At 46.5% G+C, this 26,884-nt stretch overlaps 2 protein-coding genes and 1 long non-coding RNA gene across 7 annotated transcripts in view; 2 read left to right on the forward strand and 1 right to left on the reverse strand.

Moving 5' to 3' along the window:
• CACHD1 (cache domain containing 1) overlaps positions 1-2,706 on the forward strand; it is an 87,565-nt gene extending 84,859 nt beyond the window's left edge. Inside the window, exons 27-28 of the mRNA XM_053985412.1 lie at positions 206-499; positions 554-2,706. Coding sequence (XP_053841387.1) covers positions 206-444 — 239 coding nt within the window. The 3' untranslated portion in view covers positions 445-499; positions 554-2,706. The remainder of the gene's footprint in view (positions 1-205; positions 500-553) is intronic.
• Positions 2,079-11,127, reverse strand: LOC128811650 (uncharacterized). Its single transcript, XR_008438416.1, has 3 exons — positions 11,049-11,127; positions 7,611-7,828; positions 2,079-2,165 (listed from the first exon to the last, which is right to left on the reverse strand). It is a non-coding gene; the product is annotated as an uncharacterized LOC128811650 (long non-coding RNA).
• A 112-nt stretch (positions 11,128-11,239) lies between these two features.
• Positions 11,240-26,884, forward strand: part of RAVER2 (ribonucleoprotein, PTB binding 2) — a 31,369-nt gene continuing 15,724 nt past the window's right edge. For 4 of the 5 annotated variants that reach the window (XM_053985416.1, XM_053985417.1, XM_053985418.1 and 1 more), the window contains exons 1-3: positions 11,240-11,422; positions 21,344-21,410; positions 22,336-22,805. In XM_053985416.1, the coding sequence (XP_053841391.1) occupies positions 11,267-11,422; positions 21,344-21,410; positions 22,336-22,805 (693 nt within the window). In that variant the 5' untranslated portion in view covers positions 11,240-11,266. Of the gene's footprint in view, positions 11,423-18,234; positions 18,363-21,343; positions 21,411-22,335; positions 22,806-26,884 lie in introns of all 5 variants that reach the window. The other variant, XM_053985420.1, reaches the window with a different exon arrangement.

The following is a 26,884-nucleotide window of genomic DNA, read 5'->3' on the forward strand; positions in this document are numbered from 1 at the left end:
TCTGGGTGGCAGGGAAAGGGATCTGTGATAGACTTAGAACTTAGACTTAGAGGAGAGGATGAGTCTGTTGGGGTCTGTTCTAGTAAGAGAACAGTTTTATTCCCTCTCTCAGCACCCTGTGTTGATTCCACAAAGGGTGCCCAGCCAGCCCTGGGAATTCTGAGCATCCAGCCTTGCTGTGCTCACTGCTGCTGTTCATTCCCAGGCTACAGCACGATGAGCCCCCAGGAGGACAGCGAGAACCCCCCCTGCAACAACGACCCTCTCTCGGCCGGCGTGGACGTGGGGACCCACGACGAGGACCTGGAGCTGGACACGCCCCCGCAGACGGCGGCGCTGCTGAGCCACAAATTCCACCACTACCGGCTGCACCACCCCGCCCTGCACCACAGCCACCACCTGCAGGCCGCTGTCACCGTGCACAGCGTGGATGCCGAGTGCTGAGGACACCACGGCCACCACCTGCAGGCTGTGCCACTGGGGACACCACGGCCACCACCTGCAGGTGGCCACCACCTGCAGGCTGTGGCACTGAGGACACCACGGCCACCACCTGCAGGCTGTGGCACTGAGGACACCACCTGCAGGCTGTGCCACTGGGGACACCACGGCCACCACCTGCAGGCTGCCACAGCCACCACCTGCAGGCTGTGGCACTGGGGACAGCACAGCCACCACCTGCAGGCTGTGGCACTGGGGACAGCACAGCCACCACCTGCAGGCTGTGCCACTGGGGACAGCACAGCCACCACCTGCAGGCTGTGCCACTGAGGACACCACCTGCAGGTTGTGGCACTGAGGACACCATGGCCACCACCTGCAGGCTGTGGCACTGGGGACAGCACAGCCACCACCTGCAGGCTGTGCCACTGAGGACACCACAGCCACCACCTGCAGGCTGTGGCACTGGGGACACCACAGCCACCACCTGCAGGCTGTGGCACTGGGGACAGCACAGCCACCACCTGCAGGCTGTGCCACTGAGGACACCACAGCCACCACCTGCAGGCTGTGGCACTGGGGACAGCACAGCCACCACCTGCAGGCTGTGGCACTGAGGACACCATGGCCACCACCTGCAGGCTGTGGTACTGAGGACACCATGGCCACCACCTGCAGGCTGTGACACTGGGGACACCACGGCCACCACCTGCAGGCTGCCACAGCCACCACCTGCAGGCTGTGGCACTGGGGACAGCACAGCCACCACCTGCAGGCTGTGCCACTGGGGACAGCATGGCCACCACCTGCAGGCTGTGGCACTGGGGACAGCACAGCCACCACCTGCAGGCTGCCATGGCCACCACCTGCAGGCTGCTGGCACTGTGCATTGAGGACACCACAGATGCCGCTCCAGAGCCACAGGGACTGTGCTGCTCCCCAGGGACAACCTCACAGGCTTCCCCAGCAAACTGAGGCATCAGAGCTTTGCATTTTTACAAATGGAAGGTTGGCTCTGGCCTGCAAACGTGCTTGATGAATGGACCTGCCAAAACACGGAGCAGGAGGCACGTTAGACCTCCAGGAACAGGGATGGGAGTTTACCCAGCAGCTGGAGTTTGTTGTGCTGAGCCAAGAGCAGAGAGAGAGCTTAAAGAGCCAGAGATGATTTGGTTTCCTTAACTGGAAGAGCAGGAATCTGCAGCTGGAGAGCCCAGAAGTGCCAGACAGAGCAGGAAGGCTGCTGGCTTCTCTGCAGGTGGAAAGCTCCCGGCGCCCACGTTGCTCTGCGGGACCTGGGACAATGCATCTCAAGATTTTTAAGTAAAGGATTATTTTTCTACTATTTATTGAACTTGAAACTTTGGGGGGAGGGAGGGGAGAAAACCTGTTAGGGATTCTCAACGAGTACCACGTGCATTCTGTGCTGGGGAAGGGGCTCTTCCCAGGAAAACAGCTGTTCCTTGGGAGCTGACCTTCATCCAGTGCCCCACTCTGCAAAGGGAAAATGAAGAAGCCCTCTCTGCCTCGGTGTTTACATTAGGATTGCTTTCTTTTCCACACTTGTTTCCTGTAAATACTACAGCCTGATTTCTATTCCAGTATTGTCTTCCTATCTGCAGAGGAGAAATCCTGTACTCCGTTACTAAAATTCACAGAATTCTGCCCAGAATCTGCCCAGAAACTTCTCCATCTTTATCTCTTCGCTCATCCTTAAAGGATTCCTGTGTGGAAGTAATAAAAATTTTCTTTAGCATTAGTTACCAGATAATCCCAAATGGAATCTGTGCCATTCTTCTGTTTCCTTGGACCACGAGTAGGGATAAACCAGTGTTTTGTAAAACTTGGGTTACTGTGGAAGAAACCTTGAAACCATAATGAGAAGCTGCTGCTGTTTGTCTGGAATTTTAACCTTGCTTGGTAAATCAAACAAAGATTAATCAATGTCTACAACAAAGGGCATCATAATTATCAATATGTTTTCAATCACAGTGTTGTATTTTAGATTCACATTTTGTGATTACAATGATATCAAGCCGTTCTTGCACTGTGCATATGGTAAACATCCATTTATATGTAGGTTTTTTTTTAAAAATCACTTGTTTTAATTAATATGGTACTTAATACTGTATTATGTAAAAAATTGGTTCTTAAACAGTACAGTAAAATAACTCTATGTGTGATACCAGGATATCCCTTTATACTATGTATAAAATTAAAATCTCTAGTGAAATAAACTGTATATAAGTGTAGATCTGTGGAGAAGTGGCTGCACTGAAATGATTCTGCCTCGGTTTCCTTCTCTGGCTGAACAGGACTGAAAATTCACTCCAGTTCCTCCAGTTTTATCAACAGCCTTGAGAAATTCAAACTTTAAATGTAAATGACAGTATTGATGGAAGTTTTCAAGCCTTTTTTTAGCTGGTTGGTCATTATTTGGGAAATGATTATTTCTGGAAGTGGTCAGCCCCTGCTTAGAGTCACCAAAGCAAATAATTTAAGGGTTTTATTTTCCTGATGCTCTCCTGAAACCTCAGTGGCTCTGGATTTGCTGTTGTGCTGTCGTTGTGCAGGATTTGGTGGAGGCTTTTTGCTGAGCAGGCAGTGCAGGAATCCAGTGAGCCTCTGCTTTGTGCTCTCAGAGCTCTGCAGCTGATGCCCTGGGTATCAACCAGGCTGGGATTCATTTCCAGTTTGGATTCCAAAGTCATGCTGGTGCTTGGATACCGTGGGACAAATAACTGTTGATAAAATGTATCAGAAATATCATTAATAGCCACGTACGTTGGAAAAAGTCATCAGCTTGAACTACAATATTACTTCAGGGGAGAGGTTTTTTGGTGGTTCCTCGCCTTCCCTGCCAGCAGAAGGTGCTTGCAGGGTTCTCTTGCAGCTCTGCCAGGAGCACAGGAGCTTCCAGAACCTCTTGGAAGTCCAACAATCAAACCCCTTTTGCTTTTGCCTTAATAGCTTTTCAAGAGCTTCTCCTCGCTGCTGCTTCTTCTCTTTTCTTCTGGGATCTCTTTTCTTCTTCCTGGTTTGCTCTGAACAAATGGTTCTCGATTTGAGGGGTCTGCACAGCCCTGCTTAACTTGGAGTGATGGGAAGAGCCCGAGCTCTTGCTGCTAAAAATAATTATAGGGAAAACTCTGATTTCCAGGTGTGCCAAATCCCAGCTTCCAGTGCTGGCACTGACCTTGTCCCAGCAGGAATAAATGGGGTGCTCTGCTGATAATGGATGTGACTGGGGTTTATAAGGAGCTGCATGAGGGCTCTTCACTTTTATTGCCTGAGTTCTGCCATGGCCTTCCCTCCCCAGCATTGTTTTATTGTATTGACTGAGGAGCAAGATCATAAAAGGAGCAGTTAAACCCTGGAACCTCCTTCCCTAGAACTGATAAGACTTTATGGCCATTCATTTTCCACTTATTTCATTTTCCCATCTTACTTGTGTTAATTTCCTGTAGGTTTTCTTTCATTCTCCCAACAACAAAAAAAGGTTCTTTTAAAGTGAAAATGAGCATTGCCTTTAATTTGTGTTCATGAATTTTAAACTGACTCGATGCTTGGAGTATTTGAAATCTGCCAAGTGTATGGATTTTCCTATATCCAAGGAATCATGGAGAAGCATTTCTTTGGGCAGAATATATTGATTGAAAATGCATTAAGATTTTTTTAAAAAATTTATTTATGCTATTGCCTGGCCAAAAAGTGGGATTTGCAAAGCCTGGTACAATTTAGCCATGAACATTTTATAAGGCCACTTAAGCCATGAAATATTATCTTTATCCTAGCCCTTGGCAAGGGCAGGGAAGGGAGGATGGATGGGAATTCAGGAGACGTTCACATGCAGCAGGACTTGTGACTATAACTGGGCAAAGGGAGATCTCTCAAAGGCTTTATTCTGTCAAGTGACCCAGAAATGGGCAAGAGCACAGAAAGTGGATTTGTCTGAGGAAAAACTATGGGAGTAAGCTGGCAACAAATATGGAAAAGGAGAAAAAACTAGGATGCAAAAGTCCTGGATCCAAGAGAGTGCAGGTAATCCAAAAGGCTGTTGGTGAGTTCCAAGATGAATTTGCAGCGTTCCCAGCTCTTGGCTGCCCATTTCAGTTGTTTGTAAAAGAGATTCCCAGCTATGGCTGGGGTTTTCAAAGGAGCCTGCTCTGGGCTGTCAGTGATGTTTGGAATATTAATTCCTGCAGCAGTTAACTCGGGAACCATTGGATTGTTTTGCTGTACAAACCCCCCTTTGCCAGGGAGCCTAAGAGGGGAAAAAGGAACATCAGTGCCATGGAATATTTCATATTCCTGCCTGGCAGCCCTTGGGCTGATGAGAGGTGATGATTTTGTGCTTTGTGCTCTGCGCTGAGCACGGAAGGACCTTGGCCCAGAAGGGCTGGCACTCCTGGAGCCAAGGCTGCAGTGGAATTTGGACACTGCAGTCCAAGAGTGAACTTCTCCAAGCCCTGCCTCGTTAGTGAGGTGCCAGACACAGCTGGGGTGCGTGCCAGCCCTTGCTCAGAAGCACTGCTGGTTCCTCCTCGGGAGAAGATCCCATGGGATCACTGATATCCCTATGGAACAGCCACGCTGTGAGCAGAGGGGGGGAATGTGATGGCAGAGGCAGAACACATTTTGAATCTGGAGGTTTTCTTCAGCTCAGAGTGGCCTCTTCTAAATCCTGTGGAAATAATGATCCCTGGGCTCGTTTCCGTGCTGGGAGCTGCCCTGGGAAGGAGAAATCCTGGTTTGTTGGAGGTTTTTGGAGCTGGCACTGGCAAATCCACCAGGTCAGCAGTGCCCTAGCAAGTGCCCTCTGCTGGGATTGCCTCTCTGGGGACAACAGCAGTGACAGCAGGGAAGGGAATCCGCTGGCCAAGGGCACAGGGCAGAAGGAATCCTTCCACCCCACCTTCACCTGCCTCTGGAACAGCTCCATGGAGAAAGGGAACAGCCCCCAAAACTGCAAAGTCAGGACTTTTCACAGGAAAAAAAAAAAAAATCACTTTGCAGGAAAAACCGTGCAAGATCCTGACAAAATTGGTGGTCTTTCCTTAAATCCAGTTGAACCATCAGACTGCCAGGGATTTCCAGTTGGGCCAACACTGATGGATTTTTCCTATTTTAAAACTCTTCCATTGCACCAAGGTAATGAAATTGGGCAGACACCCCAAGATGGGCTGGCACCAGCAGCAGGAAACTGGGAATGCAGTCAGGGAGTTTAATATCCTTCTTTTCACTTCTCCAACATTCTGTCACTTCCACAAAATTGCTCCCAATATCCATTCTCTTGGCATAATTCATGCAAATCACATGCAGGATTAAAGGTTGAGTAATTAACATGATCTAATTGCTGCAAAATAATAATAATAACCTCCTTAATAATTTATTTCTATTGCAGCTGAGCCAAGAAAATCTCCATAAACAAGGCAAAAAACCTCAGCCAGGGAACCTGGAAAACAGGAAGGGGATGGATTTTTTTTCACTCTGAACATGGAGAAATCAGGCACAGCACGTTGGGTGACAGTTCCTATGGAAACCTTTTATAACTGAACAGCAGAACATTTGAAAGCCTCATAAATTTTTTGGGAATGTTTCTCTTGCAGTTTTCCATATTGAACAAGTTTTTTTGTGTGTGTGTGTGTGTAACAAGTTTTTAAGGACAAAATATTGTGGGGGTGCTGGAAATTGCAGGCTCTGCTGGCAGGGAGAAATCATGGACTGGTTTATCTTCTCCAAACAAATCGCTGGTCCCATGCCTGCTCCCTCCCAGTCCCTCCCAGCTCCTCAGTTAATCACAGCAAATTTCCTCCAGGTTTACAATTAGCCAGATCCAAGGAGCAGCAATGGACATGTATGGATTCACCCTATGGAATGCTTTCACTCCCAGCATTATGATTTCCCCTTTTTTTTTTTGGTGGTAAATGATTTTGTAATTCCCTGTGAATTGTCACTATCAGTTTCCAGTTCCTAGAAAATTTTAGGGAATCTGAGACTGATTTATTTGGAATTCCCATTTGAAGCACATTCATGGGCTGGCCAATAAAAATATTCCTGGTAAGAATGTGGGGCTGGACCTTCTTTTACCAGGAATCCAAGGAACATTTGGATGTTTTTTAATACTAAAATTGCCAAAATGCACTTGGTTCCAATAACTAATGACTAAATTTGAAGCCAAATGAGGAAAAAGAAAGCCTGTGTGGGAAGAATGGTGATTTAAATCAGGACATTGATTCAGGAGAAAGTATTGTAGAGGTTCCCCTGTGAATATCTGGGCCATTTATTGAGAATTGTGTTTGTTTCATCTCATTTTCCTTTGTTCTCAGTTATTATTCAAGAACTTGGCTTTGCTTTGTGGTGTTTAATATTTACTTTTTTTTTTTTTTTTTTTTTTTGCTGCCTTTAAAGACAACCACACAGATCTGCTAATGATGCACGGGGCAACAAAGGTTTGAAATTCTGCTGCAGAGACCACAGGTCCCAAAATAGCCCATGACAGCAGAGGCCAGTAATGATTTCCTTGCAGGAGTTACTCACTCTGGAAGTTACAGCCCTGAACTCTCCCACCTTTTCACTGTTCTTTTGCAGGCCACTGAGTTAAAAGAGTGGAAGCAAGGAGAAGCTGCTGAGCAGGTTGATCCTGAGAGAATCCATCATCCCCAAACTCAGGAGCAGCAAATTCTCAGGCAGCAGGTTCCACTTCAAATGTTTGGCAGAGAGGTTTTGTGCCTGGATGGAAGAGCAGGAGTAAAGAAACATCCCAAGTTTGGGCATGTCATGGAATGGTGCACTGAGAATGCCAAAAGTATTGGAATTTGTGGGGGAAAAAGGATAAAAGAACTCCTTTTGGCACCTCTGGTGTGTTTTGGATGCAGTGTGTACTGTGAGGTGATCTGGGTGATCATCACCAAACGAATTATTGGTGTTGAAAATGAAATTGCAGCCTTTGGATCCAAAATCTCAGTGTCTTGATGAAACAAAAGGAGCAGCAGGAAGAGCAGGGACAAAAGGGAATGGCTTTGTTTGTGTGGTTGACATGAGGTGTGATGGTAATCCATTATTCTGATGGAATGTGCAGCAGCTGATGGGTCCCACGTCCCCCTGCAGGAAACACTGAATTGTTTAATTTCTCTTTCATTAAGCCATCACCTGAAGAGCTCAAATACCTGGGAATATCAGGTGGGTCTTGTGTCCAACAGATGCTCTCAGTCTTGGCTTCCACTTGATGTGCACAGATCTGAATTTGTTTGTACTTTTGGATGTAGAAGCCCAGAAAATCCCAGAATCCTGGACTGGTTTGTGTTGGGAGGGACCTTAAATCCCATTTCATTCCAGTTCTTCCACCTTCCACCAGCCCAGCCTGGACAATTTTGCCTGACTGTACCTGTAATGCCAAAAGAATGTTTGGAATTACAATTCTAAGTCCCACTCATTCCATAAAAATTATAAAACATATATGGCTGGTGTGACTTCAAAGCTGCAGAAGCACAGGGAAATTTATCTTTTTAGGAGAGCTACAAATGCAACTGCTGGGGTTGGGGACGTTACTCTTAATTAGCAGGGAATTTAATGAACTAAATTAAATTATTGCAAGGTGGTTTATTAGTGTGACAGCATCAGGGCAGCAGCACAACTGAAACTACACTGGACTGTTCTATTTTTTAATAATAGGTTTTATTTAATAATATTTTTTTGCTTCTGCAGCAGTATTGAAACCCAAGGAAAGTATTTTAGAAAATGGGAAACTGTTTGATTCAAAGCAGAAACGTGGAGGGTTTGGTTTGGAAGCTCCAGAAAAGGAGTCAAAGTCATATAAATATTTCATGGAAAACTCTGATCAACAGGAGGAAATTCCTTAAGGAAATGAGGAGCCTGCATGCCTTGGCTCAGCATCCTCTTCCTCCTGGAACAGCTCTTTTTTTGGGAGGCTGATTTCACCTGGACATGAACACTGGGGGGAAAAGGTGAATACTTTAACCTACAAAATACAATATTTAAAATATCTATCCCTAACCAAGAAAAAATATATTTCTCTCTGATATTTTCTATATTCTCTGAATTTATTCCTCTCTTCTTGAGTTTCTCTGGAACTGTTTACTATAGGAATTTTGTTTGTGCCATTAATACCAAACTGTTCATTTCTGAATTCTTTCAGCAATGCACTTTAAATCTGAATGACTTAAATTCAGGGACACCTTCAGCCCATCAAAAATGACCCAAAAAAAGGGCAAGTTTTGAAGAGGTAATTGCTGTAGGTAGAATTAATGAGCACTGGTTACAGGTGAAGCAGTGTCCACCTTCAAACTGGAAAATTAATGGTAAAATTAATTACTCTGCTTCAATTCCCTCATTAGCATCACTACATTTTATGATGTTTGAGCAGATCCATAATTTGTGCTGTAATAGCTTGATCTGGTGATAATTTTTGAGGAGATAGTTCATGTTTCAGTATTCCTAGGAGAAAAGTGTTCCTTTTTCATGATCCCAGAATTATTTACATCCCATAATCTATGAACCCGTCACACCTCTCATTTCCAATGATTTTATTTATTAAAAGTAATGCAAATATTGGAATAGGAGGAACATTACCTGTTTGAGAAAAAATTAGGGAAAAGGAAGCCCTTGAACAGAAGCTTGTCAGCTGTCAATTTTTAAATAATAAACCAAAAATCCCTCTGATTACTGTAGTTTAAAAATTCATTTTAGAAGTAATGAAAGTCCAAGATATTTTGTGTTCTTAACTTGTTTTGGTTTGGGTAAAGCAATTTCTAAGATAATTTCTTTGGTGGAGTTTTTTAATCTGTAATTGATAATTAAAATGGCACCTTGAACCTTGTCAAGAATTATCCATCAGAATTAGATTTTCTTGATAAGAATTGTCATATACGCCCGATTTAACTCCAACTCTTCTTCCAATTTCCTTTTTAAGACTCTTTATGTTTCAGGTTTGGATTCTCTTTTGCTTGTTCCTTGTGGCTGGCCTCGTGTCTAAAAATGGCTACAAATATTTAAATTATTCTTCACTCATTTATAGCAATGATGACAACGTTAAGAGCTAAATTTACTGTGTTGTAAATGACATTGCAAGGAACTATGCTAGAGGGAAAATGGATTTTCCAAAAGAACAACCTGTTTTATTTTTTTAAATGGGTGCTGATTGAGTGAGATGTTTTTATGGACAGAGACTTCATGGAAGGGGAAATTTATTTTATGGTAATTCCATGAAATATTGTCCTTCTGTTGTGATGTTGGCTCCTTTTTACAGCAGTTCACAGCCCTGTGCCTGTCCCCCGTGTCAGCAGCACAGGAGCCAGGTGCTGTTTCCCCCATTTGCATGGATTTTAATTAGTTTGCCAATTTCCTGACGAGGAATAAAACTGGGACAAGATCACTCTGGGCCATTGTGCCTGCTGATCTCCAGTGGAGCTCGTGGGTTCACTTGGGATTACAGGTTGGACTCGACGACCTCAGAGGTCTTTCCCAGCCTGATTCTGTGGGATCAGCTTTATTTTGTTGCTGTTCTGTATTTCAGAATTTCCCACTAAACTCACTTTTCACTCTCCCAGCCTAACTGATTCTGTGGGGTCAGCTTGATTTTGTTGCTGTTCTGTATTTCAGCCTCTCCCGGTGGATCTGTATCCAGGGAAGGTGGCAGCGATGGGGATTTGGGGAATGATTGCTGCTGGGTGAGGAAGAGGGACGGTGCCCTGGCCATGGCTTCCATCAGGATGGATCCTGGGGCAATTCCCCTCACAACAGAGCCCCAGCTCTTCTCCAGAGCACTCAAATCCTTCCCAAAAATCTATCTGGAGATGGGTTACTGCGGGGATGAAGTGAGAAGGGCCTGAGGGTGCTGATGGACAATGAGCAGCAGTGTCCCAGGGGAACCTTCAGGAGGATCTTCAGGGGGAGCATTCCCAGCAGGTCAGGGGTGATCCTGGAGAACAACTGGGGCTCTGTTGTGAGGGGAATTGCCCCAGGATCCATCCTGATGGAAGCCAAGGCCAGGGCACCGTCCCTCTTCCTCACCCAGCAGCAATCATTCCCCACATCTCCATCACTGCCACCTTCCCTGGACACAGATCCAGCAGGTCAGGGGTGATCCTGCCCCTGCGCCCAGCCTTGGAGGCACCTCTGGGTGCTGTGTCCAGCTCTGGCTCCTCAGCACAGCAGGGCCAGGAGCTCCTGGAGCTGAGCAAGGGCCTGGAGCATCTCGGTGCCCAGGAAAGGCTGAGGGAGCTGGGGCTGCTCAGCCTGGAGAGGAGCCCCAGTGAGAGGGGCCTCAGCCCTGGCTGTCCCTAAGTGTCCCTGGGTGTCCCTGGGTGTCCCTGGGTGCAGGAAGGGGCAGAGCAGGGCCCAGGCTCTGCTCCGGGGCCCAGTGATGGTACCAGAGGAGCGGGCAGGAACCCATACCAGGGAGTTCCCCTGGGCAGGAGGCAGAATTTCTTCACTGTGCGGGTGATAGATTGTTCAGAGAGGCTCTGGAGTCTCCTCACAGGGGATACTCCAGGCCCGTCTGGACACAATCCCGTGCCATGTGCTCTGGGATGACCCTGCTGGAGCAGAGAGCTTGGACCCGGTTCTGCGAAACTGCCGCCGCGTACCCGTTCATCCCGCAACACCCCCTGGAGCTCCGTTACGGGCAGCGCCGAGCCCGGCCCGAGCCTGCTCCGCTGCGCCGCGTCCCTCCGGGGCTCCGCGGGCCGGGGTCTGGCGGCCGTGAGGGGCCGGGCCCGGGGGCTCCCTCAGGCTGCCCCGGGCGGGGCAGGGCGGGGGCGGCCCCAGCGCCGCGCTCCCCCCGCGGTCCCCGGCGCGCTGCAAGATGGCGGCGGGAGCCGAGCGCGGCGCGGCGCTGCCCGCGGAGCCGCCGCCGCTGAGCGCCGAGGAGGTGGCCAGGCGGCTGGCGAGCACCCGCCGCGAGCTGGGCAACCGCCGCAAGATCCTGCTGCGGAACCTGCCGGCCGAGAGCAGCAGCCAGGTACGGCCGCCAGCGCTGCCCGCAGCCGCCCGGCGGCGTGGCGCGCTCCCGCCCGCGCCTCAGGCGGGGGCCGGCAGCGGGGAGGGAGGCGCGGAGCAGCCCCGGGTCCTCCGCGGGGCTCGGCGGCCGCGGGGCGCTGCCTCCCCCCAGAGCTGCCCCTCACGGCGCCGGCTGTTGTGGGGCGGCTTTGTTACCTGCGGAGAGCGGGTCCACGCCCTCACCGGGGGCCGCGCCGGGCTGGCCGGGCAGCGCTCCCCGGGGAACGCCGGGGTGGCGGCCCGGGGCGTGAGGGGGCTCGGTCTGGGGTGAGCGGGTAACGGGAGCGCCGCCGGAGAGGCGGCACCTGTGTGCGCACAGGTAGGGCACTGCAGCACAGCCGCTTTCGGTGCGAAATCTGGGCGGAAAAGCTTCCAGACTCGCTTTTTTTTTTTTTTTTTTTTTTTTTTTTTTTTTTTTTTTTTTTTTTTATTGTGAGGTGAGCCAGACGCAGAGAGGGAAAGCGGTTTTCCGCAGTCTGACGGTGGTTTAGGAAAATTCCGCTCAAATTGCTGCTGTTGGTGGGAGATGATCGCTGAACTCTTCAGCCGAGTGCTGTGAGTCAGATGCTGAGGTGATTTAGCTGCACACTCACTTCACCAGCTCCAAGCACACAACTTGATGCACGAGTATTAATTAAAAAAAAAAAAAAAAAAAAAAAAAGAAAGCAAGCAACTGCGCCTTTTGTTCTGCTCTGCTCCTGGTCTGCCTCCCCCCCTCTCTGAAGCACAGGTGGTTTTGCTACCTGCGGGTAAGAGCAGCACGTGCAGACTCTCAATTTCTGCATAACTCCGGCACAAAAAGGGGACTATTCATTTTGGAGAGGCTCTTTCGGCGCTCGCGGTAATCCGAGCCGCAGCGCCCAGCTGGCCGCTGCACTTCTGGCTGTTTTGTTCTCTCTCGGCGCGTCTGGCCCTGCTCTAGCAGGTTAAAAGTTTAGAGCTGACAGCTTTGTTAGGGTGCTTTAGGCACCTCTGTTTATAGCAGCCTGATCTGCAGCGAACTCGCAGCTTGGTGAACGCTGCTAATCTTCGTCCCTTCATGAAGCGGCAGTGTTGACAGAGAGGGCTTTGCTGGTGTGTCACCAGATGCTCGCCGTGGATGGCCAGGACAGGAGCACTCTGACACTCCCGGTGTGTCCCTTGCCCCCACTGCAGGGCCTTTCATGAGCTCCCATGTGGGAATTCACCTCTCTGGAACCTTTCAGGTTCGGCGTTGCTTGCTCAGCCGGTGTGTGCTACAGGGAAACACCAACATTAAGGTGAAGTTTGGGTCTTCTGGAAGTTTGCCTTTTTGTTTTGATGGCTTACAAGCAGCGCTTGGATGCCTTTTTCTCCTATGTGTCAGGTTCTAATGTTGCCCTGAGCACCATGTACAGATCCTAAAATGCACTTTACAAACTGTCATTTTTATTTTTAACGCTGATGAGCTGCTGGTGGTGGCAACAAAGGCAGAAGAATTGTGCTATAGAGAGAAAGTTTCTGTCCTGGAGCAGTTTTGGAAAGAAATGTGTTTGTGGTCAGGCATGTTAAGTCTACCTGTGTATTTGGCTGTGATATGCTTCCAAAATTACTACGAAATTTAACATTTCTTGTTGCCAGTTAACACCCGTGGTAAACACGGGTTTGTCTTCTGTTTTCTCCTTGCAGTAATTGGCGAGCCAAGTAAAATCAGATAAACTGTTTCTGACCTGGCCAGTTTTATTCACTGTCAAGAGGGAGATGAACATCACTGAAATGCAGCCAAGTCTTCCAAAATAGGTTTTCATAAATGTAACTATTCATCTCTGAGCGTTGGGGTGTTGGCTTTGCTGCCATTTGTTGTTAAGTGAAGAGTGAGGCCAAGATTTACCAAAGTAATTTTGAAGTGAAAAATTACTGTTTTGCTGATAGAGAGAGAGAGAGATTGGTGGAGATACTCAGTTTTGTCAGAAAAGTAGGAAAAACCTTACATTTTTAATATGAAGTTACATAACGAATATAATTCCTCTGCCAGTTATAGCTACATATTAACTTTATTATTGTACTTGTAATCTTCAATTACCTTTGGAGCCCCACCTGTGTTAAACTAAATTAAAAAAATAAATTACCCTTGAGGTCACAGAAGAAATGTCCCTTGGCCATGAGGTTTCTGAACCAGAAACAGGTTTAGAAACCAAACAGAGCTCACCCTACAAATAGATGCCTGCAGGGTCAGTGTTTCTTCAGGCAATTCTCTCACTACAGCCACAGAGAAAGGATTTTTTTTTTTTTTTTGTGGCAGATCTGTAGTAAACAATTTACATCTTCCCTGTTCTTGAAGGCAGAGTCTCCATTTGTTCAGCTGGCAAGTCAGTGGATGCTGAACTCTCCCAGAGTTGCCAGGTAGTTCCCCAAAGTCATCCTCATGGGATTCCTCCAGCACAATACCAAACCTGTGGTGTGATAATGACCTAGAGATGGCCACAGGCTCTTGCTGGCCTCTGTAAATCTTCAGCTCTTTGCTATCTGCAGCAGTGACTGTGCCTTAAAGGCAGAATTCAGTACTGGGGGTGGAGCAGGATCGCCAGAGGCTTCCCTGTTTCTGCGTGGAGTTTCACTGGGATACGTGCTTGGAGCAGCGACCCGCTGCTCCGGCAGCCTTGGCAGATGACGCTCCTGCAGTTCCAGTTCCCCGTGCCAGCGTGGGGCAGTGTCCTGTGCTCGCAGAGCACTCACTGAATGGCTGCGCTAGGGCAGGGCAGCGATGTGGGGTGTTCTGCGGTAACATCATCCCCTCGCTGTCAGTCCTTTTGAAGAGCAGCAGATAGTGGGTCTGTTCTTGCAGCATTAAGAGCCTCTGATGTGGTGCTGTGGTCAGGCTGGTGTTTGCAGGGACAGTCTTTGCCAAGAGACTTAAAAGTGAGCGTGGTTGTAGTGATTGCTTTCATCGTGATCTGCTTGGCAGTGGGTCGGGGATCTCTTGGGTTGCCTTGTTGTGTGTGCATCTCCCTGAGCCACATCCCTGATCCATCTTCCATTCCAGCAGCCGGGAACACGGTCCCCTGGGATGTTGTAAGAGCAAAAATTGCAACCAGAAGGTCCTTGGAGCAATCCTAAAACTGTTCCCAGTGCTCTGGAGGAGGAGGACTGCTCTGAGCAGAGGGAGGGAAGGAAATACCACCTTCCTCTCCTTTTCTGCTAAAGAGATGCCAAGAACTTCAGGATGACCAGAATGGAAGTGAACTTGTACCTCACTGAACAGGAAGTTTTATTTTGAGCTTGTATTGGTTTTATCCCAGCCAGCAAATAAGCACCACACAGCCACTTTTTCACTTCTCCACTGCTCTGGTGCTGAGGAGAATCAGGGGAAAAGTAAAGCTTGGGAGTTAAGAACAATTTAATTATTGAAGCAAAGTAAAACATACCTAAAATTAATATAAGACTAATAAAACTAATGTTAACTGTAATAAGAAGGAATTAAAGCCGAGAGAAACAAGTGATGCCCAGTAGAGTTGCTCAGCACCCACTGACTGATGCCAGCTGCTCCCAGTTTATGCACTGGGCATGGCATTCCTTGGTGTGGAGCACCCCTTTGGCTGTGCTGGCTCTGCTCCCTCCTGCCATTCCATGCACCTGTGCATGAGAAACTGGCAGATCCTTGGCTCGGAGCAAGCTGTGCTTGGCAACAACTGAAACATCCCTGTGTTATCAACATTAGTCTCATCCTAAAGTCAAGCACAGCACTCAACCAGTAAGAACAAAATTAATTCTGTCTCATGCCAAACTAGGAAAATTTTGTCAGCTTCTGTTTCTTTTCCTTTTTTTCTGTAGTTACCCCAGTGGATTAGAAGAATTGGTTTTGGCTTCCCCCAGTTTGTTGTTTTTTCACTGTTAGTGGCTCCTTTATGGCTGATGAACTTCCATAGGGGCATCACTGGGACACCATCAGCAGACTCTGCTCTGGGATACGAGTTCCTGTCCCATGGAGTTCCTGCTGGGAAGATTAGCCTTGGTTATTTATCTTTTTTTTTTTGCTCATCATTACTGAGATTTGTAGCCAGATCTCCAGTGTTCTGTGCCAAGATCAGCTGCCCAGCAATAGCTGTTGGCTTTTTGCTTCCCCTTTTTGCAGATCAGAGAAGGTGCTGTGGAAGATGCACTTGCTCCCAACCATTTTTGGGTTGATTATCCCTAAATGCCACCATGCCACAGTTCTACAAAATAAATCTGGTGGAGGGGACGCTCTACTTTAATGTAGGACATGCAGCAAAGTAGGGCTGGTTAATTATTTTAACACCCTGTGGTTCTCCTGGGGAGGGACAGAATCCAGAGAACAATGAAACACTGAGGTGTTGATCCAATCCTGGTGCAGTCCACCTGGGAAAGGGATTTATTTGGTATTTTGGAACCTTGTGGACCCATTCAATTTTTTCTCTGCTGTCTATTCCTGATCAAAAGCCAAATCCCTGCTTAGCGTGGTGCTGTTTCTGGTGGGGTTGTGGCATTTTTCCCCCTTTCTCCCTGGATTAGCCATAATTTTCCTTGCTAGATGGAAAGCCCCTAATGAGGTGTGATGATTTGAGGAAGTGCTCTCTCCAATCTGTTGGATGCCAGACCTTTAAGTAGAAGGGCCTTTGTGTTTTCATTCCTCCTCTGTCACACTGCCTGAACATGAAAGGCACATTGTGGAGAGGGAGCAGCTCTCATGCCTTAAGATGGACATTTTAAAATTTTCTTCATTACTTTTCTTTTGCTTTGAGCTCTTGCTCTCTCAAGTTACCTTTTTCTATGTCTTTTCCCTCTTTCATTTAGCTCTCACACCACCCAGTATACCCAGGATCATGGAATTGATTTCCAGTCCCATAAAGATCCTCTTACCAACACTCCCAAAAGTCTCTGGAAGATCAGAGGAAAAAGTTTTTCATTCCACTGAGAATTTGTTGTTTTCCTGTCTTCACATTTTCTTACATTACTTACATTTAACAGCTGTCAAATACTGCATTAATAAAATACGGCAGCATTTCTCCAGCTACCACACGTCCTTGAATAAGGTGTAACCACTAAAGATCTTTGAGGGCTCTGATCTTAAAAAAGTGAGAATCAGTTCCCAATCACAAAGGTTTGCCCCAAAAGCAGTTTATGGCCTGCAATGACAGGCTTGGATCATTTCAGGTTTCCTAGTTTGGGATTGTGGAAATGAAGAGGGAACGAGCTGAGCAGGAGCTTTGGGACACACCTCGGTGCTCGCTGCTCCTGGCAGGTCAACACCTGCCACATCTCACCCCTGACCCTCCAGCCTTGCTCCTCTGAGAACTTACTTAACTCAGCACTGAAAACCACGTGGAAATTGAGAGGGAAGATGTGTGGTGAGCCCAGTCTGTCTGAAATGTTACTTCTTAGGGGGATTTATCCAGCAATTAATGAAATTTGAGGCCCTCCTATCTCTCTGATGAAGAGACGGAGGACTGCAGTTTGCATCGGTCCTTTTGTTTTTTGTTAACCCCCTTGTTGGTGCTGAGTGCTGCACTTGCTCTCCAGCAGAGCTCTGGGTTTTCCCCTTAGTAACATATTATTTAAACTGTGTCAATATTCTCTTTTTTTACTACTTATTTATTTACTATCTACAGTGAAATCCATGTGTCATGTCACAAGCTCAAATACTTAGCAGTCTAAAATCTGAATCAGATGAATACCCCATTATATCATTTTGTAAATGTAAAGCTTTTTTTCTGAGAAGTTCTCTTCTTCCTGTCCTGCCTGCACAAATGGAACAAAGCCTTTTTCAGGCTGTGAGATGATTTAAAACTTCTTGCTTTGCCAAGTAACTACTTTAAACTTAATTGATTCCCATTTCAAGGATATTCATGTGAAGTTCAGGCCTTCAGCTGCTCGGTGAGAGCCAAATTATAGACCAGGCTTGGAGAGTGTTTATATTGGAAACTTCCCTAAAGCTCACTGCAGACATCTGGCCAGGCACCCTTAGAATTGTTAAATATTCTGTTGCCAGAATAGCACAATTATTACATTTAATATCAAGTCTGGTTTTACATCCAGAGAGAGAGCAGTGCTTGAGTTTGGTGTGCTGTAGGCTTTATATACATGATTACATATATCTTATGTATTGTTCCAGGTGAGTACTGAGAATTTCTTGGATATTTTTTCCCTTGCACTGTGAGAGTCTGGGTAGGAGAAGCTGCTTTTATTAGAAATAAACCACTGAGCTTTTCTAATTTGATACATATGCCTGTGAATGAGTCCTTTTCTAATTTGTGTTTAAAACAATGCAGGTTAATAAACACAAAGATCCTCTCTAAGGAATTTTTTCTGTCAGAGATGCAAGTCTCAAACTGATAATAAGTGCTGAAAACTAAAGTTGCCAGTTTTTCTACCCAAGAGAGGACAGGGCGAGAACTGAAGTATTTCAAGACCACATTTACAGTAGTAAATATTACACTTTTTTAAAGGATAAAGAGTGATTTCTCTTAAACTCCCTTTATTAGATTTGGTTCTGCTTTTTCTGCTAATTTGCATGTATGACTTACTATTTCCTAGTTACAATTTTAATTTGTATTGATGACAAGATTGTCTGCTTTTAAAGCTTTAAGGGGTTGTAGAGTGGCTATGCTTTATTGGTTATATTTCTGCTCCAGGAGCACAAAATCCTGGAATGGTTTGGGTTGGAAGGGACCAGATAGAACTGCGTAACATTTTTGTTGTCAAAATCTACTTTGTGCAATGTGTGACACTCGAGCCTTCAGCGTGTTGGTAAACACTGCTGTGTGTTTAATGTCCTGTGGGAGTTGTCATGTTTTGTAGATCAGCAGATTGATTTATTAAAGAGGAAAAAGCCCTTTAGGAGGAGCAGTTTTGTCACCACAATGTTGGGATACGGATGTTGGAGCACGGACAGGATGGTGGCACCAGGGCTGGCGGCCGCTGCTCAGGTGTGGCACCACTCTGAGTTTACTCCTGCTTTACTACAGCTCGATTTGAGGGCCGTGCTCAGGGTTTGCTCCCTCTCTCCGGGGCTGGGGTGCAGGAGCTCCCGGAGCAGGGCCGGGAGAACGCTGCTGCCGGATTTCTTCGGTCCGACCGGCTCCCGACGCCGTTGGTGAGAGCGGGCCACCCCCAGATAGCTGTTCAGTCTGGGGTGTGCCTCTGGGGCACGGGTGGACTGTGTCCAGGGCAGGGACAAGGAACAGGGAGAGGTCTGCTCTGTGTTTTCCACAGGTGTTTATTCCCAGGAGGGTCAGGGACAGAAACACACTGAACAAAGGCACGCATCATCTTATATACAGGGGAGGCCTTAGGGGCGGGTACGATCTGTAACCAAGTGGGAGAAACCTGGGGAGGAACACAAGCTGGGGAATACAATGTTTAAACCAAAAGGGGATTACAGGGGAGGAGAACAACTTGAACAGACCAATGAGTCCTCGAAGGATACAAAATTGATAGGGAAGTTTCTAGAGGAAGGGAAGTGACATTCAATGGGAGGAGGAACAGGGAACAAAAGGGCAGGTCTATGGGGAGAGGGACACCAAGGGCAAAACTAACAATACAGGGGGAAAGGAACAATCCGTTGAGAATAAAATATGCCATAACAATACAAAGTGGGGGGGTTATAAATCTGACTACTAGGGCTGAATTACAATCCAAACCACGCACCGCAGCAGGAATGAGCTGCAGCAGTGGGAACAGGCAGCTGCTGTTTGTTTCTGCCGTTCTCACAGAAACATCCCTGTGCTTACATTCCTCACGAGTTAACGGGGTCGCAGCAGAGCATCTACCTGACTTGGCTGACCCCCTTCTCCTCCAGAGCAAACACTCCCTCCTGGCCCAGTCCTGGAGAGCTGCGCGGGGATCAGAGCTGTCGTTCCCATTGCTTTCCTGACACTTCTGCCCTGGGCTGTGGGGAGTGAAACTGGGAACAACATCACAATGGGAGCTCTGTTCCTTCTTTTCCACCAGACCTGAGTGCTGGGAGATGTTGGAGGTGAAGTTTAGAGAAGTGCCTGGCTTAGCAAGCAGAGAAATCTCAGTGTAACACACAGATATTTACAGCTGTTTAACTGAAAGGAGTACACATTTCCCTACAGTGGGCAGGGTGTGTTTTATCTTTGCAAATCCTCACAAACGTCGTTTATGTGGGAAATGCTTTCACTGAAACACTGCCCAAGCCCAGTTCCACAGGTGAAGGTCTCAGCCCTGCCAAGAGCCCACAAGAGCACAAGAACCAGAACCTTCCTGGAAGAACCCTTTGCACAAACCTGGCAGTGTTTGCAGCCACCTGTGGGAGTTGGTGTTAAAATCTTTACTGGATTTCTGTCCTTGAATCAGGCTTTACTTTAAATCTCCTTTATCTCATATAATTTTTTCATATGAGATCTCATAATTATCCCCCAAAGAGTTGTTCAGTAGGGGCTGGTTTTCCTCTCAAAGTTCCAGGCAGTTACTGGGGAATCATGTGGAATCATCTGATGTACAGATGACTTTCAAAAGAGTGTTCAGAGCTGTTTGAAATCCTATTTCCTGCTACCTAATCATCATACAAAACTTTCAGTGTTGCTTTTGTGAAATAATACAGGAAATCAAAAGGGCACGTATGTCCCTCTTTTTCTGAGTGGGACAGAAACAATTTTTTGGAGTCTTCAGTGGCACAGCACAACAGAGCTGCCAAAGCTGTACAGAAAGTGTCTTCTCAGTCTCTTATGTCTGAGAAAGAACCATCTCATTCTTGTTTGAGAGGTGTCCACACTCAAATCCCCTACCTGGCTTGAATTTTGGGCATATCTTGCATTTCAGAAACCCCATCTTTATCACACCTTATTTGAGGACGTGTGGTGGCTGGAGAAATGCTGCCATATTTTATTAATGCAGTATTTGACAGCTGTTAAATAGTGAAACTAGAGATTGGTGCTCTCTTGACTAAAAGGTATGCACCTGATACCCCTCACAGAGAACCCAATTAACCTTTAGGCTCCATATATTGAATTTCCAAACTGGCAGCTACACGTAGCTGCTGGAAATCAGCTGCAATTAAACTTTCAGGCAAAGCTGGTTGATTATTTTGCTTGCAGAAATCATCTTGCACTCCTGTGTATGGGATTTATCCAGCTAAAATAATGTAAATATCCAGGTTATTACTCCTGGTTTTTCCCTGGGGTGGTGAATGTTCAACTCTGCTTTCTCACCACTGAACTGACAATAATTTGTGGGGTTTTTGGGGGATGTGCACCTTGGGTTTTTTGGGAATAGCTGTAGCAAACTCCTCTAAGACTTGCTCTAACCCATCCCTCCTCTCTTCCCATTAATTAGTGGGAGCAAATAACACTCTTGGGATTGATTCTCTGTTGAGCAGCTGTGCAGTAATTGATAGAGAATACTTTCCAGGGGGTACTCTGGCCACAATTATCTGCTGGGTGAAAGAATATCCATTATTGAGGGTGAAAATCTATTAAAGTGAACTTGAGCAGGAAACTAAAGCAACTGTTGGGTTTTGAGGCAACATTGTGCCCTCAGTAAATTTGGTGATGTGATGCTGCCAGTGTTCCTTGTCCACATGGTATTTTAGCTATGCCAGTTGTACTTTAGAGAAATGGAGAGGGTTTTGCTATTTAATGAGCTGTGATGTTATTTGTCTTTATCAAAAGACAGTTACAGGACGCCCTTTTGTGTTTATGTCACCCCAGAGAATGAAAAGCAAATTAATCAAATTCTGCAAGCCACTTTTTTATGTGAGATCAAAACATTGCTGCAGCAATGTGTAACCAACTCCTTTAAAAACAAATATTTCATAGTGTTTCTATGGTAAAATTTTCTGTTTGTTGGGAAAGTTTTTGGTTTTGTTTGAAATGAGGGTGAATTTATCCCCTTGCTTGGTCTGGGGACTTATTTATGTGATGTTATTTGTACTTTTCCCTTGCAGGAAATCCACGACTTGTTTAAAGATTATGAAATCAAGTATTGTTATGTGGACAGGAATAAAAGAACAGGTGAGAACTTCAAACTTCCATGTATTTCAATTCTGTGAGGAACATCATGTGCTGTGTGTGAAGTCGTGGACTGTCACAGCTTGTCTGGCGTCCCTCACTGCCTTTTTTGTCACCTTGTACCGAGCCCAGTGAAAGTTGGAAACTTTCTGGTGTTGATCAGAAGATTTTTGGTCCCCTCTGGTCTCTCTCAGGAGCATTCCTCAGTGAGTGTCCCTTTGGGACAAAGCTGACCTCAGCTGGCTGAATTCCTTTGGAAAACTGGCCCTGAGGCCTCTCTTGGGACAAACCACACGTGCCTGAGAGGAAAACCTGCCCAGCTCCAGATGCATTTGCAGTTTGCTCACATCAGGAAACACTTCTGCCCTGTGAGGGTCACCTAGCACTGTTGTAGGTAGTCCAGAGACATCTCCATCCCTTGGCATCCTGGGAACCCATCTGGGTGACCCTGCTTAAGGAACAGGTTGGAAAAGAGGCCCTCAGGAGGTCCCTGCCACCCATCTGGTTTGGGATTGTGTGAAATGCCTTACAGACTGAAAAGCCCCCAAAAAAAGATCTGTTAACCCCAAAGTGAGAACTTGTGGAAGTTGTCATCAAAGAGATTCCGTAGAATCTGTGATGTGTGGACTTCAGTGGAATATTTAATTTAGTAAAGGACAGTCTGCTAGTAGAATATTTAATTTTGTTCCCCAGATACAAAATTTGGTTGGGTTCCAAGTAGTGAAGTTGTGTGCATCACAACGTAGTCACTTTCTGAGTTAACTGCTCATGATGTTCAATTGAGATTTTAGGTATTATATATAATAGATATGTTCATCTCTTGGATCTTTGGGGTGAATCTGCAGCTCTCACTGTGGTTTCAGGGGAGGGAGAGGTGTGGCTGCAGACCAGCTGGGGTAGCTGATGTCCCCACTCCTCTCTCTTGCAGCATTTGTCACCCTGTTAAACGGGGAGCAGGCCCAGAGCGCCATCAGGAGGTTCCACCAGCACTCCCTGCGAGGGAAGGAGATCTCCGTGCAGCTGCAGCCCACGGACGCTCTGCTGTGCATCACCAACCTGCCCCTTTCCCTCAGGATAGAGGAGTTTGAGGAACTGGTGCGTGCCTATGGCAACGTGGAGAGGTGTTTCCTGGTCTACAGCGAGCTCACCGGCCATTCCAAGGGCTATGGATTCGTGGAGTACATGAAGAAGGACTCTGCTGCCAAGGCCAGGCTGGAGCTCCTGGGCAAGCAGCTGGAGGAGAGCACTCTGTTTGCGCAGTGGATGGATGTGAACCAGCTGACCACAAACCTCATTCACTCCAAGTGCCTTTGTGTGGATAAATTACAAAAAGACTGCGCTGATTCAAAAGAGCTGCTCCAGGCTTTCTCCCTGAAGTACAAACCTGTGTTCTGCCAGGTATGTTGGGTCTCTGTCTTAAGGAAAACCAAGGCTGGGATTGCAGCATTGCCTCACTTCACTCTTGCTGTCCTCCACTTTTATTTTTCCTATTTTTCTTATTTATTTTTATTTTCCTATCATTTTTCTTAGCAACTATTGTGCCATCTGCACAGTGATGAGAGCAGTGATGCTGAACTGCTCTGGGTGTGCAGTGTGATCCATGTTGTCTGGGAATTCTGCAGGATGTCACTCCAGCAGTGATGCTGAACTGCTCTGGGTGTGCAGTGTGATCCATGTTGTCTGGGAATTCTGGGAATTCTGCAGGATGTCACTCCAGCAGTGATGCTGAACTGCTCTGGGTGTGCAGTGTGATCCGTGTTGTCTGGGAATTCTGCAGGGCACCACTCCAGTGAAATGCCAGCAAAATGTTTGGAAGACATCCCCTTATGTCATACTTATGTCCCCTTATATCATTACTGAAGATAATTTGGTTTTTGAGAGTTTTTAAAGCAAACATTGCTGAAGGTTTTATTGCTCAAAGAGAGCCAGAGTTTACGAATACCGCAAGTGCAACAGTTCAGATGATGCAAAATACATCATATAATTAATATATAAATATTTAACATGTTTTTCCCTAACTGAGGAAGGCTTGGGTTCTTGGCTGTTGCCAGGGATAGAAGTGACACACCTTTTGGAAAGCTGGGAAGCACAGAAGAGGTGGATCCTTGCCTTTTTAGTGCAGAGGTTTCCTTCTCATCCTTGTGGCTTGTGAGATGAGACCACAAATGAATGTGGCACAGATAGATCATCACAAACAAGCAGGAGAAGAAAATCTGTCCTTGTAGTCCCACAGATTTCAGTTGCAGGGTTGTTTTTGTGTTGTTTTTTTCCTTTAAGTCTCTTGGAAGGCTGCTCAGGGATCAGCCCTGGGGATGAGCACCCGGAGATTCCCAGCACGTGGAGCAGAAGGTCCATGAGGATCTGCAGCCTGACCACTGCAGGCCTTCCCCCCTCCTCAGGGCTCTTTTCCAGCCCCAGCAATCTGTAGTTGGCCAAAGGAAATCCTTAGACTTGCTTGATCCAGATCCACCAGGAGATGAATAAACTGGAATTAACTCTTCCCAGAAAATGCCCATTCCTGCCTATCTTGATCTCGAGCCTGGGAATGTGTCTGGCTTCAGCCTCACCTCACTGATGCCTAAATTAAGGAGCTTTTGCTCTCCATTATTTTCTTCCTGTAAGAAGGTATTAAATGCTGGCCTCAAGTCTCTTGCTCAATCTTTGTTTAATTAGCTCAACAGATTGATCCATTTAAGTCTTTTCCTTCAGGGCTTTTTTTTTTTCGCAGCTGTCAAATAATCTGGGGGCTGTTATCAGCTCCCCCAGCAATTTTTCACCATCCTTTAAAAATTCTGAGCTTCAAAGAATAACAGACTTCTTGGGGAAAGATGGGTATCACTGACAGAGCTCTGCTGTGCAGTTAGAAGCACTCAAAAATTGACTTTTTAAATCATAATAAATCTCGGGTAATATTTGGTGTGGGTGAGGAGAGTGTCTGAATTAGGTCAGTAAATATTCCTGTTCCTATAAAATACAGGAGGGTGGAGGTAGGGAAACAAATAGTTCAGATTTGGTAGGGGAAAAGGGAAGAAAATGGATACTAATTAATTATGGGTTTCAGACAACCTGAAAATTGAGGACAAAGAAAGGAGGAGGAGGAAGACCCAAGAAAAGGTGGAAAAAGCAAAGAGAGGGGGGATGTGATAGGGTGGGTAGAGACAGAAAAACTGGGAGAGGACAGGGAAGCAGAAACCTCAGTTTGGGGGGAATTTCTGTAGAGAATGACTGAGAGAAGTATTTTTTTTCTGGAAAACTTTAATGCAGGTCTTGTGGTGCTGCCATGGCTTAGTTCTGCTGGGAGCTCATGCAGTATTTCATCAAGCAGATACAATCCTTTGCCCAAAATTCTTACCTGAATTCATGAAATAAACCCTGGGTTATTTCATCTTATTCCAAAGTTGCTTTTTTTTTTTAATTTTTTTTTTTTTAGTAATTTTTATTTCTCCTCTATTGACAGCAGAAATGTTCTGTTAGGAGGAGCTGAAGCTAAATACTTGCACATGGACATTAGGAAAAATATGTTTTGTCCTTTGTTTCAACAAAATGGACCAGAAAACCTCATTCTTTTCTTCTGTCAACTTTAAATTGTCACTAAAAGGTCTCCACCCTTATCTGGATAGGAATAAAGAGGGTTTTTTTCAGTACCTGTTTACTTGGGAAGATGAAAAATTCCTGAATCCTCTGCAAGACTGTTGGTGGCTGCACTTGGGACACGTTAAGGGAGTTTTTAACTGTGTCTCATTTTAGCTGAAACTAAAACACAGATGTTCCATAGCTTCAAACCCTTCTTTTCACAAGTACCTCAGGTCTTTGCCAGTGCACCTAAACTGGTATCAAAATAAAATATAAATATAAAATGTATTTCTATATGAAGTTAGTGTTCTCCAGAGCTCTGCCCAGAGGCCAGTGCCATTAAAGATCTGACCACCCTCTTTTTCTTCCAGATCTTTGACATTTATATTTCAGTTGTCAGGGGAAGTTTGTGGGGCTGAGGTTGTTTTTATCCAGTGCAATCTGGAGGAGGTTTTGACTCTTCCACACCAGAGCTGGTATCAGTTTATCACTCCCGTTCATTTGGGGACTGGAGATTTTTGCTTAAGCTTCATCCCTCCCTTCTCAGCCTGTTTCTTTGTTTGATTTAAATCTGCTCATTCTCTCCCAAAGTCTGCACACAAAGGCCAGAGCAGTGTTTGCCACGTAAGCCCTTTTCCAGTCTGCTTGATTGATCAGTCTGGCATCTTCTCTTGGCATTCCCCACAGCCACAGCCTTCACATGCTCCCAAAAGGCACCAGATACTGGTGGAATTACTGGTGGAATTTGCATTGTTGCATGTTTCAGCAGCTGTCATGCACCCTGATGAATGGCACTTTGAATATTGCAGGCTGAAAAAAAATGAAGAAGGATGAGTTTATAATTATCCTGCAAAATAAAACCGGTTGTAGCATCCAGATGTATTTGCAGTTTGCTTCTCACTGCTGCTTTGTTGTTTAAATATGTGTTAAATGCATTTCATGGCTGAGGTTCTGCGTGAGGTGGGATGGAAGTGGAGGTGGGAATGGAAGAGATAATGGAAGGAATGAGCACGCAACCATGAAGAGATAACCATGAGTCTATAAGCTGAATGCCAGGTAGATGAAGATGTGATATCCAACTTATTTCCAGCATTTTGAGAAAGAACCTTTGGGGGGAGATATTAACCTTGGTTGTGTCAGCTGTGCAGGATCCTGCAAGGGGCAGGTGACAATATTGCAGGGCAGCTGCTGGAATTGCCAGTTATCCATGGAGTGCTGGCAACTGTTGTTACTGGAATTCCCATTTCCCACGGGGCTCTGGAGCTGTTGTTGCTGGAATTCCCATTTCCCACGGGGCTCTGGAGCTGTTGCTGTTGGAATTCCCATTTCCCACGGGGCTCTGGAGCTGTTCCTGTTGGAATTCCCATTTCCCACGGGGCTCTGGAGCTGTTGCTGTTGGAATTCCCATTTCCCACGGGGCTCTGGAGCTGTTCCTGTTGGAATTCCCATTTCCCACGGGGCTCTGGAGCTGTTGCTGTTGGAATTCCCATTTCCCACGGGGCTCTGGAGCTGTTCCTGTTGGAATTCCCATTTCCCACGGGGCTCTGGAGCTGTTTTTGCTGGAATTCCCATTTCCCACGGGGCTCTATAGCTGTTGCTGCTGGAATTCCCATTTCCCACGGGGCTCTGGAGCTGTTGTTGCTGGAATTCCCATTTCCCACGGGGCTCTGGAGCTGTTTTTGCTGGAATTCCCATTTCCCACGGGGCTCTGAGCTGTTTTTGCTGGAATTCCCATTTCCCACGGGGCTCTGGAGCTGTTGTTGCTGGAATTCCCATTTCCCACGGGGCTCTATAGCTGTTGCTGCTGGAATTCCCATTTCCCACGGGGCTCTGGAGCTGTTGTTGCTGGAATTCCCATTTCCCACGGGGCTCTGGAGCTGTTCCTGTTGGAATTCCCATTTCCC

The sequence above is a fragment of the Vidua macroura genome, chromosome 9 (assembly GCF_024509145.1).
Source record: "Vidua macroura isolate BioBank_ID:100142 chromosome 9, ASM2450914v1, whole genome shotgun sequence".
In the NCBI taxonomy this organism is placed as follows: domain Eukaryota; kingdom Metazoa; phylum Chordata; class Aves; order Passeriformes; family Viduidae; genus Vidua; species Vidua macroura.